Source organism: Pipra filicauda, unplaced genomic scaffold (assembly GCF_003945595.2).
Source record: "Pipra filicauda isolate LSUMZ 115617 unplaced genomic scaffold, ASM394559v2 scaffold6_size6359152_pilon, whole genome shotgun sequence".
NCBI classification, from domain to species: domain Eukaryota; kingdom Metazoa; phylum Chordata; class Aves; order Passeriformes; family Pipridae; genus Pipra; species Pipra filicauda.
In genome coordinates this window covers 514,289-530,514 of record NW_024104865.1, presented here as the reverse complement: position 1 = coordinate 530,514, position 16,226 = coordinate 514,289, and the positions used below count along the sequence as shown (strand labels likewise).

The following is a 16,226-nucleotide window of genomic DNA, read 5'->3' as shown; positions in this document are numbered from 1 at the left end:
GTCCAGGATCTCACTGTGACACAAGAGACCAGATGGAAGGATGGTCTGGAACTCTGAAGAGGAAAGGTGAGCTGACCTGGAGGGGGAAAAAATAACGGCAAGCAATGAACTGCAGAAATGAAGGAGAAAATGTTGAAGTTCAAAAGAGGGTGAAAGAAGTTGATGGATGGAGTGAAAGGGGAAAAAAGTAATAAATTGAAAACAGTGTTATAAGTTTTTAGAAGAGGGAAGAAAGATGAGAAGGACTGAAATAAATAAGCTCTGGTATGACAGCCTCAGAGATGGGGAGAGGGAGAAGGGGAAAGAGAAATCAGAGTACAGGGTAGAAGAGGTAAAAGCAGTGTGAAGAGCAAGGTCATTGATAGAAGGGAAAAGAAACACGAGCTCCTGGAGGAGTCGTAATGGTAATTCACAATAGCGACAACACATGGGGAATTACTGAGACGCAGAGGCAAGGAGAGGACTTGGAAATCTTAAGAGGAAAAAGCAAAAGTTTGCTTGGATTTTTTTTTTGTATCAGTGGCAAGTCCCAGTTTAACCACGTTTGTGCCCCGTCAAACCACGTTTGTGCCCTGTCATCTCATGAACACTGTCAGCTTTTCTTTCAAGCGTGTACATAAGACTGCTCATTTGTCAGTGGGAGGCCTGTTGCCTTGTCACAAAAGGGAAAAACAAGGGCCTTTACTCGTTTTGAAATAATTTGTTAACAATCCTTCAAATATGCCGTGAATAGGAACAGTTGGAGCTTTCAGACTTGAGAATCGTCTCAGGCCACGACCCCCCGAGACGAGATACTCGAGGCAGGTGCTGGAGAGGTGGCTCTTCACTGTGTTATCAAGGTCATCAGATGAGGAGCGTCACCCCGCTTTTCCTTCACTAAAGCCAGGGAGCAGCGTTCCCGCACGAAAGCTCTCGGGAGTTCTGCGTGGCCGAAATCCCGCTTATGCTCCGAGCCCTCGCGGCGGGTGCCCCCTGCCCCGCTCCCTGCCTGTCCCCCCGGCAGCGCGAGGGGCGCCGGTATCGCACCTGCCCCACCGATGGGGCTGCGGGGGGAGCCAAAGGCACCGCCGCCCCGCGGGGGCCTGGCAGCCCTGCCCGCACCGGCAGCGGGATGAGGCGGCGGGGAGTGGAAAAACCCCGGGATCAGCAGGAGGAGCCGCGTGCGCCGCGGAGGGGGGCGGGACACACCTCCGGGCGCGCGCGCTGCCGTTGGCCGGGCGGCGCGGGGGTGTGGGGGGCGGGGCCGCGGCGCGCGCGGAGCAGGGGGGCACGTTGAAAGGAGCGGCGCGCGAGCGGCGCGCGGCAGCATCGCCCGGCACCGGTGGGCAGCGCGCGCCATGTCCCTGCGCGGCGGCCTCGCGCGGCTCCTGCGCACGCGGGCGGACGCGGCGCCGCAGCCGCCCCGGCGCGCGCGCTCCGTGGCGCTGGTGGGAGCGCCGCTGTCCCGGGGGCAGGTGGGCATCGCGGGGCATCGCGGGGCATCGCTGGGCATCGCGGAGCATCGCGGGGCGGGGGGCGCCTGGCTGCGGGCAGCGCTGTCTGACGCGTTCCCCTTCTCTTTGTCTCGCAGAAGCGGCGGGGAGTGGACCACGGCCCCGCGACCCTCCGCGCCGCGGGGCTGGTGGAGCGGCTGGCCGGGCTCGGTGAGGCACCGCGCGGCGCGGCGGGGCGGGGGTGGCGGCGGGGACTGCGGGGATGCCCGCATCGCCCCCCTCCCCTTTCGGGAAAGCGTGACTCAGCCGCTCGCTGCGGGGTGCGGGGAGACGGGTCCCGCTTCCAGCTCTCCCCGGAACCCGCCGTGCCCTGGGGCCGGCGATGCCCGCAGCCTGGACGCGGTGCCGGGAGGGAGAGGCTTTGTCGCATTCCGCACCCGGCGGAGTCGCGCCGGGGCTTCGCGGGGTCCCCTAGAACAAAGAGAGGCCGATGCTCCGGCTCCCCGAGCGATGCGCTCCGGCTGCTCGGGAGCAGCGGGGAGCCGGGAGCGGCTGTGCTGCACAGCGGGCGCTGCACCGGCACACGGGGCGTGTGCTGTTCCCGTGGTGACTCCCGGAAAGCTGGAGAAGCCAGAGGCCGTTCGAAACGCTGTGTGCGCTCTGTGCATCCAGCAAAGTAACCCCTGACGAGATCCTCTGTTTCTCACGCTGTGTAGGTGGGGGGGGTTGGGGTTTTCTTTCGTTGTTGTTTTTTTTTCTCTCCCATGTACCTTACCAGCTACGTAGCTTGTTCCTAAAGTGCTTGTATGCTTTCAGGTGATGAAATTCAGAGCTTTCTGGAGAAATCTGCAGTTTTGTGTATGAGGTCTTGCCTGCAGCTTTACTTTGAAAACTTGCAAATACCACTTTGTGAATGGAGAGTTTCTGGTCTTTTTGTGCAAGGAAACCCATGCACTTGTTTGTGATTCAGCTTCTCCATCTAATCCTTCTACAAGCTGAGACCTGCAGAAAACTGTATCACAGTTTATTAGAAACAGGACATGAGGGATAGAAACTTGTAAAGTCAAACTCTGTCTTGGAGAATCTTTAACCTAAGATGTGTTAAATGAAAACTGTATGATGGGGATGGATTGCAGGGCTGGACCACAGAAAGAACTGTTATCTGCTCTCTGTGTGGTTAGTCAGTGGAGTTAAGATGCATACAGAGATAACAATCCTAATAATCCTCTAGCGATTCTATTCTGAATTTTAAGATCTCTTTAAAACAAAAGCAATTATTATGTGTAGTCCTTATTCTGGTAAATCCTGTAGGCTTATCCTGCATATCTTGTGATTCACAAGTTGAAAAGTCCCAATTTGCAATGAGATGAGTAGGCATTCTCTTCCTGTCTTGTTTTGTGCAAAGTAGAGACACATGCTGTCCTTGGCAATATTTGAATTCTGCTGAGCATGATGTATAAGCTCAGAAAATGTTGAAGAGGGCATCTAAAAGAAGTTTTATATACTGGAATAGTTACTGAGCTTAGAGTTTATTTAAAACTAGCAAGTTACCAGATTCGAAAGGAGGATGTTACTCAAAATAAGACTGTAGGCAACAGTTTATTTCATATTAATAACAGACTTTTATAATGGAAGGCTTGGAGTTCTCTTTCAAGTGGTTCAGAGCTAATATTTCCATTTTGTAAGAATTCTTTAGCAGAAAAAAAAAAACAAACCACAAAACCCGACAAATTTAAAAACTAGGAGAAAAAGCCCTCTCATTTGCATGACATAAGCTCACTTCAGAGGAACTTGTAGAAGATAGAAAGAAAAGAGAATTCAAGTTTTTTCTGGATTCCAGTGACAAAATGTTGTGGGGATAGAAATGAAGCAAGCTAAACTAAAAAAAAAAAGTGGAAGGTGAAAAATACTTTGACTGTTTAGTTGCTTATAGACTGTTTGCTCATCAATCAGTAATGCACATGGAGATATTTTGTTGCTGTTCCCTTACAATTTCTTCCTTCTGCAATTGCAGTTTCCTATTGCTGGCATGTTCTTCCACTGGGGTAGGGTTGGTCTGTTTTTGTCAGCTGGGGTTGGTCTACTGCTGCTTAAATCTCTGCAGCTCTTTAAAGAACAGGTTCTACTGTGAGGACCCATCCTGAAACAATGGCAGTCACCAGCATGCATGGAGGAATGGTTTACAGAGCAAAAACAATTTGCTTGAGGGTAGAGTGGTAGATAAAGGAGGACACTACCATGTAGCCTTTTCTATTGTACACATATATTGTTCATGGAAACTTACTTAACAAATGCTTGGTTTTGTGTGGGGGCTGTTTATTTTTCTTTCTTGGGTTGGCAACATAGCTTTGGCTGTAGTACTGTGATGATAGTGCCATTACTTGGAGTCCTGTGGTATGCTGAAGTGGCAGTAAAACTTTAGCTGCTTTGTCTTTCTAACACTATAATTTTCTTCTCATACTCTGAAGAAGGCAATGGAGCCACAGTATTATTCTCATTATTAACTTGGATGTTCTATTTATCTGTTTTGTTACAAGAGTTAATAATTTTCATGAGATCTTGATTGTTTTCCAGGAACAGGCAACTTATACTGCAGCAGACCACGTTTCTCCACTAAAAAGAAATAACATTTATCTAAGATAGAGGTCTTTGTCAAATTGGCTGATTTTGAAGCATTTGTGACCGTAGGGTCTATGGTGTGTGTGTGTGCATGTGGAAAGTGTTTGTTGTTGCATGCCCTCATTCCCTCCTCGGATGTGAGAGAATGCTATAACTTTGATTTTCCTTGTCATTACAAGTTTGGAACCAGGCGTGAGGTCAGATGTGGAATGATGCTTCCCAGTAGAAGAGCGAGGGTGGATTCTGGGCAGTCTAAAGAAGTGTAGAGGGAGGAAACAGGCAGTGTTCCTGTAATGAAAACTCTGTATTAACAGTAACTGTCAAAATTGCTCTTGCCTTGTTTCAAGTGGAAGAGATTTCTGGTGATCAGACTCTTCTGTTTGCCTGGAATTTTAAAGTTTGATTTATTAATTTTCCATTTGTAATTCAAGTTCAATTCGACCTGTATAAAATGAATGTGCTCTGGAGTGTCCTCTAAAAGGTAGCATTCAGATAGTGAGATGCATGCTCTGTGTTTGTTACTTTTAATATGGAGCAGCTACATGGCTTTTCATATGCATGTGTGCCTGATTCAGTGACTTCAGTGTATAGTGCTCAAGCCACATCAGAGAGAGTGAGATATTTCTGTTTCCTCTTTTTGCATTGTTTTGCGCTTTGATTTCACTGGCTGGTGTATTTGGGAGGCGATTTTGTTGTTCCTTTCACCCTATCCTAATTCCTGTTCTTTCATAGTCTTATTGCAGTGTTCTGAGCTACTATTTTTTCTGTTTTGGGGGGCGGGGGGATCCCTCCCTTGAAAGATTGTGTGACTATACCTACATGGTATGGTAACTTCTTCACCGCCTCAAGTAGTGACTGCCTATGAATGGCTTGTTTATGCCTAGGCTGAAATATGAGGAGGGAGCTCTGAGGCAGATGTTATCATTAGTCTGCACCAGACTGTCAGAGATGAATCTGAGCCACCAACTTGACTTTTATCCCCTTGTTAGAAGCAGAGAGAACGCTGTTACGTGTTGGTAGTAGCTGGAGGTGTACTCGGGAAGAGAGTTACTGTAGCAGGAGTCCAGCTCCCAAGCCAAAAACAGTGGGTGTGCAAGTCTAGCAGGGATAATTTAAGATATAACTGACTATGCCTGTGGGGATTTTTATTCACCTTGGTGATGTTTGTCTGTTGGCTTTGTTCTTCTCCTAAGGGAAACTAAAATATTATCACCTTAAAGGACCCTTCCATCTTGCCAAAGAAGTAAAAGTGCTACGTGGAAATAGAGACCCATAACTCCTTGGCATGGGGGAGAAAAGTATGTAGGGCTGTGTATTGCTCTGACAGTAAACAGAAATAGGTGCAGTATGTGGAGTCTCTTGGACTTTTGGTGGGAAGGAGTGGGGAAGATAAGTGACAGATGCATTTGACCTAAGCTATAGAAGGTGCTAAGTATGAAGTTTTTTAAAGTAAGAATTTCTTGGACCTCTCCTGTTTGCTGCAGATTAGGCAGAGTATCTAATCAAACTTTAATCCAGAGTGTTGCCTAGTCCTCTTACTTGAAGGAAAGAAGGATCTTTCTCAAATTCTTTTACATAATGGATAGCTGCTGTGTCTTCTGTAGCACCTGATGTGACTTAGAGCACCTCTGCTCTTGCTAACATGGGAACAACTTTAGTACGATTTCTTCCCAAGTATTCATTCTTGTATGTTGACTATTGTTGATTGTTGAATTAAATTTTTTTTCTTTATTTAGAGCTGGATACAGCTGGGTTGCTGAGTTTAGTCAGGCTTGGATTACTATAGAATTGATTAACAAAGTTTGGATCTGAGTTGCTGGCTTGACAAGTTGCTGGACTGCAGAGACATGTGGCTTACACATAGAGTAGAACTAGATTTGTCATGGAGAATGACCGTCATCTCACTATTCTTTTGTTTGACCAGAAAAAGTTCTTCTCTGGGAGCAATAGGTTTCATGAGGTCAGTATAGTGACTCAGAAAGGAGTAACCTCCTTTAAAAGAGGAGTGGAGCTGCTAATCCCCATGTCACTGGAGTTATGCTCCTGCTTTGCCCAAAACCATTGGACTCCTATCGACATCTGCTGCCAAAAATAGAATTCAACTTTGCTGTCTCATCAGCATAGCCCATATGGTTAGTTTCAGTCTTAACAAGAAATCATGAAGCAGCTTATTCTACATATATCTCCTCTTTTTCCACCTAAATCTTCTTGGGTGAAGAGTTTAGGAGGAAGATAGGCAGTTTTTTGATTATGTACCAATTATGCATACAGGTACTGGGGTTCAGCACATGTGCAGTGGCAAGAGTTACAGCTGCATTGTTGGGAAAATAATTTTCATCAGTCCATCCAGTAAATATGTGTTTAAAGAGCTGCCTGTATCCCTGAAGAATTTGATATTTGTATTATTCTGCTTGCCTATATTTGAGTTAAGATTGCATTTACAGTCTGTAGTTTGACAAAGACCCATTTATGTTAGAAACAAGATCTGTCAGGAATGCAGTGTTTTTGGATTAGATTCTAGTTTAGCACTAGCTCTTACCTCAACTGTTTCTCTTAAAAACTCAGTATTTTAGGCTTGCAAAGACATTAGTCAAATATCTCTAATCTGTAGAATTCCAATAAAGTCTAAATTCATTGTGTAGATAGCATCAAGATCTGGCTCTTTTAGACTGTCCTCACATTTTCTGCTGTTGATAAAGTTGAAATGGGAGACAGACAAAATTTTAAACAACTGCTGGCACTTAAGCAACATGTTGTTTAGTTAGATCTCTGCATTGCTGAGATAAGAAATGCTACTGCTTGTATTTTTTTTTTTCTGATTGCATCTGGTGTCAGTACTATCAAAGCTAAGTATTCATTTGCTAGGGACATTCTCAGGGAAAAAATTATTTTGGATATAGCATGAAGAGGTTAGACTAACAGCTAGGTCTTCTGCCCTACAAAGCAGAAATAAGAATGCACTTTTTTTACCCAGGCATGCTCTCTCCCTCCCCATTTTTTTCCCCTGAAACAGAATGGGTAAATGGCAGTCCTCTTTCCTTTCTTTCCCTTAGACACATGCATGCTTAAACAATTCTGTTTAATAATAGCAGTAAAACATGCTTATGTAGTACTGTAGCTTATTTTTGGAACTAGAATAAGTTACATCTTTTTTTTTTTCATATACAGGGATAGATAAAGATCCAAGACACTCTTATTCCTGTTTACTTCTCAAACGTGGATTAGCTATGATTGGTTAGCTTCAAAGACCAGTGGTTTGTCAAAAATCAAAGCACAGCCAAATGGGCCGGTTCATTTGCAATGAATCATTGAAATTATGCCAGTTGTCAGAATGCATCGGGGCAGGTGCTGCTCCACTCCATGAGGGAAGGCAGCCAGGAACCAGCTCTGATGACCAGGCAGGCAGAAGGAGCCCTCCTGGGGTTTTGGAGGAGAGCTGTTTTGGGAAGGCCTCTACCGAGGCTGTTTTTAGGTTGCTGCTTCCCCACAGACCTCATCTGCTAGCTTGCCTTGAGTACGAGAGGCTAAGCTTCTAGAGCTGGAGAAGTGTGCTCTGATAGCAGTTATGGTTTACCCTTTTGAATGTTGTACCCCTTGATATTTGCATGATAACAACTAGCCTTGGAAGTTACAAGAAAAATGCCAACAGTGAAAATGTATAGAGTCAGCAGTCCTTGCAGTAGGTTGATTCTGATTATCTTCCCTTCCCCACACTGATGGAGTGTAAATCTGCTTGGTTTTGCTTTCGAACAAAAAGCTTTGTGTCAGTCATTGATTTGATGTTTGTTTTTCCCTTTCCCACTTGGCTGATGCACAGTTGAGGTAATGAATTGTCTATGAAGTTGGCTTTAAAAGAAACTTTATTAATTTGGGGTAAATGTCACTTGGTGCTTTAACTGTAATTGTTCCATGTATCGGTTTAGTTTAAATACATCTAAAAAATTAAGCTATGCTGATGAAGATCAGGAAACCGGAACTGATTATTTCTTTCTAATCTTTCAATAAAGAGAGACTAGATTCAAGGACCAGTGAACAGAGCTCTTGGAGGTTTTGTATTTCTTTGGGTTTATGGTGATGCCCTTCATCCTTGATACTTTTATATTATAAAATTAGTTTTAATACATGACAGCTGAATTTCTGCACATATATAATTCTCTCTGGATTGGAGTAAATTCAGATCCCCTGCTGTTTTATTTTTACTACTATGAATGGTATTGAAGGAGTGGAGTTATTGGGGAGGGGCACAAAGAGAGATGACAGAGGGAAAACTTAGGTAATGTGTTAAGTTTCATTTGAATAGGAAGAAGTGAAGTGATTAGATTAGTGGTTAGTTTCTTGCAGCTGGTAAGAGGGAGGAAGACAACTTAGTAACCTCTGATATATTCTGCTCTCCCTTCCTCTCAAGTGTTACTTGTCTGGGTTAACTAATATAATAACTCCTTACTTCTGTAGCAACCTAAAGCACAAGGTGCTTGTTGCTGAGGAAAGTTGTTTTGGCATTATGATTCCCTGTGGCTATAAGTGCCCCACTGTGCTCTAGTTATCAGGAACTGCTTCTGGGTTAAGCTTATTTGAAGGGAATTAGAACCTGTGCAGGGTTTGGTCATGTGGCAGACGCAATAGCTACACCCTTCTCTCTGATGCAAGCCACAGTGCAAATGTTTCCCAACAGCTGATACTGACGTTTTTGAAGACCTCTTCAGGTCAAATGCACTGGATTTCATAAGAGATTAAAGTTACAAGCAGTTTTCAAAGGGAAATGAGGTGGCTGCTTGATTTGGGGTTGGCAAAATACTTTTTTTCCTCATTTCATACAAGGGACAACCTGAGACTAGAGACTTGTGGTAGCAGTTGGAATTGGGTTTGTTAGTTACTGTTGTATGAGCTGAAGCCTTTTAAATCATACACTACAGAAACTTTGTCTTAAACCAGACCTTTCAAAATTACAAATGGGTGGGAATTGCTCAGACAAGAACTTGCCTTTTAGGAAGTGAAATTTTAGAGATGACAGAAACCTATTTAACCAATGTCTGTATCCAGTAGGAGATTTCTTCCAGCAGATACGTATTCAGTTTAAAGAGAATTAGATGCTGTGTAATGAACTTCCAAGCAAGAAGGTTATGATTAAACTAGGCTGCTAACTCTGAGTCTCTTGTAGTAAGAACCTTGCTAACCTAGTTGCTAGCCTAACTTTGCACTTTGTATAGTTTTAACGCACACACACCCTGGATAATGCTGGAAGGTTAAAACTGTCTTTAAAAAAAACCCTTCTGAATGCACTCCTCATAATGAATTGAGCCATTTGTTTGCTGTTGTGTAACATTTTGACAGTGTCTCTGAGAAATGATTATAAAGTCTGCACCATAAGCCAATAGACTTACACTGAAAAGGATGTTAACTTTGTTTTGTTCACAGGAAGTAAAATGTTAAGTTTGTCTATAAACATTGTTCATAATAGTCATTGCTTCTGAAAAAGCCTTTCTGTGTCTGGTGATTTGATAAATGGGTCTCTAATCTGAGAAAACAGTTTGCAGGAGTGATGCTTTCATGTAAACAGCTTTATATAACACATAGTATGAACTAAGGTCTATTACCTGAGATTTCCAGATTCTTTTGAAGTAGTTCACCCTGAAGAGGAAAGATTTACTTTTCCCATTAATTTAGGACTTTTTTAAATGTCCAGCTCACAAAGATCCAGTGTATACTGGCAGTGTTGGGAGACCATTTCTATATCACGTTCCATGTAGTTTTGTTCCAGTTCCCATTTGCTGCCTTGTAGAGCTGTTATATTTGTTACAGGAGGGTGCCATGGGGCAATGTCAGCAGACAGCCTGGATTTGGAAAGCTGAATCTTCTACTGTCAGTTTGCTGCATCTGTCACTGGTGCAGTTTCCTAGTAGAAGAGGACTAGAGGGGAGGCTTTCCCTGCTGCTGCCCAGATGTTTTCCAGTTAAATGCCACCTGTTTTTACAGAAGAAAGTTGTCTCTAAATCTGTGCAGGGAAATTACTGTAGTAACTGCTGCCTACTGTGTGTATTTTGCTTAAGATGATAGGAAGTGATCTTTAGCCTTGCTTTTTAGCAAAGCTGTATGACATCTTATGCCCCTGTTATAAGCATCATTGAGTTGAGCCTCAGTACTACATCACTAACTTATTTGAAAAGGCAGGCCGGGAGCTTTATTTTCTTAAGTATGTTCTTAATTAGTATTTCTACCTTTTTTTTTTTTTCCTTTAAGTCTGAGTAAGGCTTCTAAGTAGGAAAAATGTGGATTTCTTTTACCTGATACAGGTAAGGTTCTGTTTCTGGCTGTGCATGCCAGATAAATGACTGCTGTCTGTCTCCTGGTCTGCTGGTTGAATGCCTGTGTAACCTTCCCTAACCTGTGCTGGTCAAAAGAAGTTAACCTGGGAATGATCTACTGCACAAACTATTTCAAGCTAATTTATTAATTTTTGGCTGAAATATGCCGCCGGGTAGCACTGTTGATGAAACTCAGTCAGAGAGGGGATTGCGCTCCTAAGCCATAGAAGAGAGGGTGCTGCCTTTACATGCTGGTCATTCATACTGACAGGACTGTTGTGTATATGTGCATCTTAGTTATGGAACTATACTGTGTGTTCATACTCAGATTGCACCTTTATCTCCCTGATATCTTTCACGCTCCTGTAACAGAAATAGACTATTCAGGCCTGCTGTTTTGTTTCTCTCACTTCAAAAAGGGAAAGGGATCTCCTCTTAAGCTAGAGTGCTGATGGAGCTGACTTGTATGGATTTGGTTGTTATAAATTTTCTGTGTTATAAATTATGTGCTGATAATTGACTAATGGATCAAACAGAATATATTTTTCATTTGAATGTAATTTCTGTTACAGCTTGAAAGCGTGAACAAAAGACTTTTGATCACATTTAATTTCATATTATTTAGTTACTAGCAAAATGTCTGTAGTGTTTACTCTGTAAGTACTGTATGGTACACTTTCATTTTAAAAGAACTTCAATTCTGGCTAGACTTAATCTGTTTGACTGACAAATGGCATGGATGCTGTGCTTTCTAATGAATGTAAGGAAGCTGGCTTTTCTATCTGCCCACAGCTTTCTCTAGCTTTCAGGACTTGCATCTACAGTCTTTTAAAAGGCCCCATATATTCTTCATCTTAACTTTCTGTGTGGATTTAGAAAGCTGTTCATTTATAAGTGTTAGTATCTTATTGCCCCTACTACAAAGAAAGTAAGAGGATATTGCTTGGTCAGGTACATCATAAAATCTTTCACTGATTGCCAAATAACAGCAAGATCCACGACATTGCACTGCACTATAGCACGTCTGTTCATTGAGCAATTTCTGTGTTGTGCAAAATAATGTAGTTGAAAAAGTTTAAGTTTTTTATTTCTTAAATCAAAACTACATGCAAGCAGACAGATGAAATGGAAAACAATTTAGGTCTTTAAGTTTTGGACTAATATCTGAGAGTGTAAATAGAAGCTAAGAGAATACGTCAATAATTAATAATTTGACATGAACTATTTTTCTTTGTTTGGTAAGCATTAAGACAAAAGTGCATGTTGATTTCATCTCTCTACTATCTGATCAAACAAAAAAAATGTGCACGGGTGCATACACACTTCTAATCAGTTTGGGATACATGGTTTAACCACGTACTATGAATTTTTTTTGTCTGTATACTGTCTATTCACTAAGCTTTCCCTTTGCCCTAAGGTCATTTAATCTTAGTTTTCAAAACACTAGGCACAATTAAAACAAATAGTAGGAAGAGAAGATATTAATGTTTGAGTATTGGATTAGCGTGTACTTCTGAAATTAACAGGCTATCAGATAGCCTTTGGATAGTTGACTGAAAACATTCCTTATCACCCTGGGAAACTTGAGCTGTCCTCTGCAAGCACATAACAGTGGGCCTAAAGAAGAGGGACGCACAAAGCTGAGAAAAGAAACTGCTACAAGGTTTATGAACCCTAAGATAGTAACAAAATAGTAGATATAAAGAAGATAGTAACAAAACCTGAAGGCATCTCATGTCTTTAACAGAGATTAGGCTTTTCTATAAAAATAATTAGAGGAAGTTATAAAAGTACTATGTGTACAAAAAGTGGACAAGATCACAGAATTTTGGACCCCAAAATTCTGTCCATCTATCTCTACCATAGCCACATGTCAAGGTATATGAACCTGATGTGATCCTAGGAAACTAATGGCTTTTTTTATTCAGAAGGTGAACCAAGTCTTTTTGCCCTACAATGGGAACAGGGAGGATGGCAGGGTAAAGTAGAAAGAAATTCTTGAACACTTGATACTTCTCTAAACACACTTGCTAGAATCTGCTATGTGTGGCCTGCCTTGAAAGTTTTATCCAATTCTTTAAAGTGCAATGAAAGATGGCATGGTTGGGTCTTTGTTTTACACTGATCTGAAGATGGAGCTTCGTGATACAATTGCCTGGATTTTTTTGGGCCTTGAAAATGGAAAATAACTGTTAGGACTTGGATGTAGTTAGTGAAACGTGTAGTCCTAAGCATCTTTGAGCAGCTGAGCTCATTTAAGGCTGTATACTACCTAAATGGGAAGGAAGATGGCAATACAAACTGTAATTTTTCATGTTAAAAATGGCCAAGAAATAATTTAAAAAAACCCCAAACTGTTTTTCTAAGTGACTTTTTATGACTGGCATAGTTTAACTTATCACTAAATTAAAGTGATAATGTTGTCTTAAGCTTTCTAATCTAGAAAGCTGTGCCAGTTTGCAAGGGCATGCAAAGAGTCAAATGGATCCATTCCCTTCCTGTTGTTCCTTTCATACTTTCCCAACTGATTTTCTCATTTTGAACATTTTTCTGGGAACTTACCTAAGTAACTCACTTTCTCCTTTTGCTGCTGTGTTCCCAGGATGCCAAGTGCATGACTTTGGAGATTTGGATTTCACTCAAGTTCCCAACGATGAACTGTACAACAACCTGGTTTTGTATCCTCGGTCGGTGGGTTTGGCCAGCCAGGTACTGGCTGATGCTGTCAGCAGAGCAGTAGCTGCTGGACACAGATGTGTGACTCTAGGAGGTGATCACAGGTGAGCTGAACTAAAAGCAAGTAGTGGTTCATGCTGCAGATTGACATTTGAAGTGTAAGAATTTAATTAAAAATTAAGGGGACTTACAATTTGGGGTAATTTCCTTGCAATACCATAGGGTATGGGCTTTTAGGGGGGAACATAGAAGACAGTTACAAAAACCTGACCTTCTAAGACAGTTCTGCTTAGTTCTAGACTGGTCAGTGATCTGCAGACATACAAATGAGATTTTCGTGTTTGGGAAGGTTTGTGTCATCAGGTTTCTTTATAGCAACTGCTTTAGTTTCTTTACTGTTGAATGTTTTGTGACATCTCTTGCCCATCAGCTCTTAGGATAGGTTTGTAATGCCTGCACGCAGACAATTTTGTCATAGATCTTATAACATGTGAATCTTTTTCCTCTTTTTCACTAACCTTTGGCCTGAGAATTGGTTGAAGAAGGTAGGGCATGTAAGAATGAATTGTGGGTGGAGGTGTCATGACTACAATGAAAAATGGGTGAATAGCAGACTAGATTTTCTAGATTATTTGGATCTAGAGCAGGTGAAAATTAAGAGTGTGGGAAGGCTGACAGCAGAGAGAGCTAAGAGCTCTCTCTTAGCAGAGAGAGCTAAGAGTATAGTCCCGTAGAGTTACTTGGGAGTCTCCTGGAATCACGATAGTGGCATGCCATGCAGTTTGTATGGGATGCACCCTTAATTGTCACACCTGTCTGATGTATGCAAACATGACAATATGGCTGACTGAAGTTGCAGAGACTTCCCATTGTCCTTGCAGTTGTTCTGAAGGAGAAATGGTGACTAAAGACTTTGCTACTGTACTTCCAGCTTGGCACTTGGTTCCGTCAGTGGCCATGCACAGCAGTGCCCACACCTTGGAGTGATCTGGGTGGATGCACATGCTGATATCAACACGCCTCTCACAACTCAGTCTGGAAGCCTCCATGGACAACCTCTCTCATTTCTCTTGAGAGAGCTTCAAGATAAAGTAAGTGTCCTGGTTGTACAGTCAGCCTGTATGGCATCCTCATAACATTTTACCATTTCTGGTGTGAGGTACTTTCTTACCTGCTGCAAATGCAGACCTTTTCTATCTGAGCACAACAAAAACCGTGTATTGTTGTGTGTGTACATGTGCACATGCGTGCACACATACACACAAGTGCCATACACACATATAAATACAGATACACACACTTAAAAACAAGAATGAGAAAAAGCTTTCTTGTATGTTGGGCCCCCTTGTGGGCTGTACAGTGAGCCAGAGTTCACACCAGCTGTATGCAGCAGCTGACTGTGGCGTTGCTTCTACAGAATGAGTGGGGTTGTCGCCCAGGCTGGGCATGGCAGCACTGCTACCAAATGAGCAGGAACCTCCCCCCCAGGCCAGCCTGTGAGAGCTGTGCTGAGCTCACCTCCAGTGACAGCTGGTTCCTGTATATCTGGCACACTGCTTTTGCTTAGTTTGGCTCCTCCATGTTTTGACAACCTTGGGGCCTGACAAGGGCGACTCCTGCATGATCTAGTCCCTGGTGTTGTCTCCACTGGCAAATATTACAAATCAGAACAGCTGTACCTGCTTACAGTGTGCTTTTAAAGAGATAGTCTTGGAAAGAGGTCAAATTTATCAAAAAGAGCTGTTTACTGGGACACATGGAATGTGCATGGCCTGTTTTTGCTGCTGTCAAGATGCTTAACAGTAGGCTGACCTGTGGCCTGTGAACCCTTCCTGGCTTGGCTGTATTGCCCTGTTCAGGAACCTACAGCATCTACTGAAGACGTGGTAGTGGCAGCCGAAGCCTTTGCAGTAGGGACTTAAATACAACAATCTGCTTCTGCTGAAGCTTAGGCTGGAGAGTGGGAGCAGGATCAGCAACTGCATATTGAGAACGGATGCTGGAGCTGCAGAAAACCTGGCCACTTTATTCTGGCATTCTGCATTGCTAGTTATTACTGTTAGATTTCTCTTTTCTCTCTGATAAATTTGGGGGTGCTGTGTTGCTGAAAGTATGCCTCTTCCAAACAAGATCAAGCATGTTTAAAATCTTTATGGCTACTAAAGATACTGCTGTGTTAGTACCTGTTCAGCATGGCAATACTGCAGTTGTATGGTAAAGCTCTCCTGCTCTTCTCCTGCAAATTCTTTTGAATGATTTCCATCCACAAGTCACTTGGTGTTTTTACATACTTTCCTCTTTCTAGTAATTCTTGTGTGGTCTATACAATTTGGAATTCCCAAAGTAATGCAAAATTAATGGGGCTTTTTGGAATACAATAGGCTTTTTGGAATACACAAGGTTAATATAAAAGCTTACTGTATTTCTAGTTTCTTGCCCATAAGTTTAAATGGGGTGATTTTTTTTCTTTTTGGCAACTATAGTCACTTTTGCAGGAGACAAAGGAAGAGCAAGAGAAAATTTTGTGAATTTTAGAGCTCACCTAAGGTGAACAGTTTGGTGAGAACAGAACAAAACTGTTCTCTGATAGCTGAAGAAAGAGGAGAAATTGGCTTCCTCTGTATCCATTACTGATCTCTGGTGTGCTGAGCTCCAGTTCTTGAGCAACACAGAAAAGCAGTAATTTCTTTTTATATTTCCCCTGGACCCCCAACATGCTAAAAGATTACTATGAGCTTTCTGGGGTCAGTGGGGGAGCAGGACTCTTGCCAGTGGCAGCAGTAAACAAAGAGTAAGATTGGGCTATGCTTAGAGACAAGCTACTCAGGCATGGTGCTGGTTCTGATATCTCGTCACAAGTCCACCTATATTCTAGCAGTCAGGATGCTGTGCAGAAGCATCTGACACAAGCTCCTTGACCTGGGTGTGCAGTTACACAAACGTGTGTGCACTCAGGGGGTTTTCTTACCCTCTTTAGAGGAAGGAAAACCAACATATATCCTGCTGGTACCACAAGGATTCCACAACAATATAAATTTTTAAACAACTGTTTAGCAGTAGCAGAATGTGCCTCAGCTTGTCTGGTCAATCATTTGCCGACAGTCTGCCCAATAGTTTGCCTGGCTAATACTTGCCTTGACTTTCTGGAGCGAACCATGATATGTGTGCACAAGTGCATGTGGCTCACTCTCTCACT

The 16,226-nt window shown here is 42.8% G+C and overlaps 1 protein-coding gene across 1 annotated transcript in view; it reads left to right on the top strand.

The window, feature by feature from the left end:
* Window positions 1-1,332: 1,332 nt before the first annotated feature.
* The window catches only part of ARG2 (arginase 2), a 19,437-nt gene continuing 4,543 nt past the window's right edge, over window positions 1,333-16,226 (top strand). The window contains exons 1-4 of the mRNA XM_027716997.2: window positions 1,333-1,454; window positions 1,571-1,643; window positions 12,957-13,134; window positions 13,962-14,121. Coding sequence (XP_027572798.1) covers window positions 1,338-1,454; window positions 1,571-1,643; window positions 12,957-13,134; window positions 13,962-14,121 — 528 coding nt within the window. The 5' untranslated portion in view covers window positions 1,333-1,337. The remainder of the gene's footprint in view (window positions 1,455-1,570; window positions 1,644-12,956; window positions 13,135-13,961; window positions 14,122-16,226) is intronic.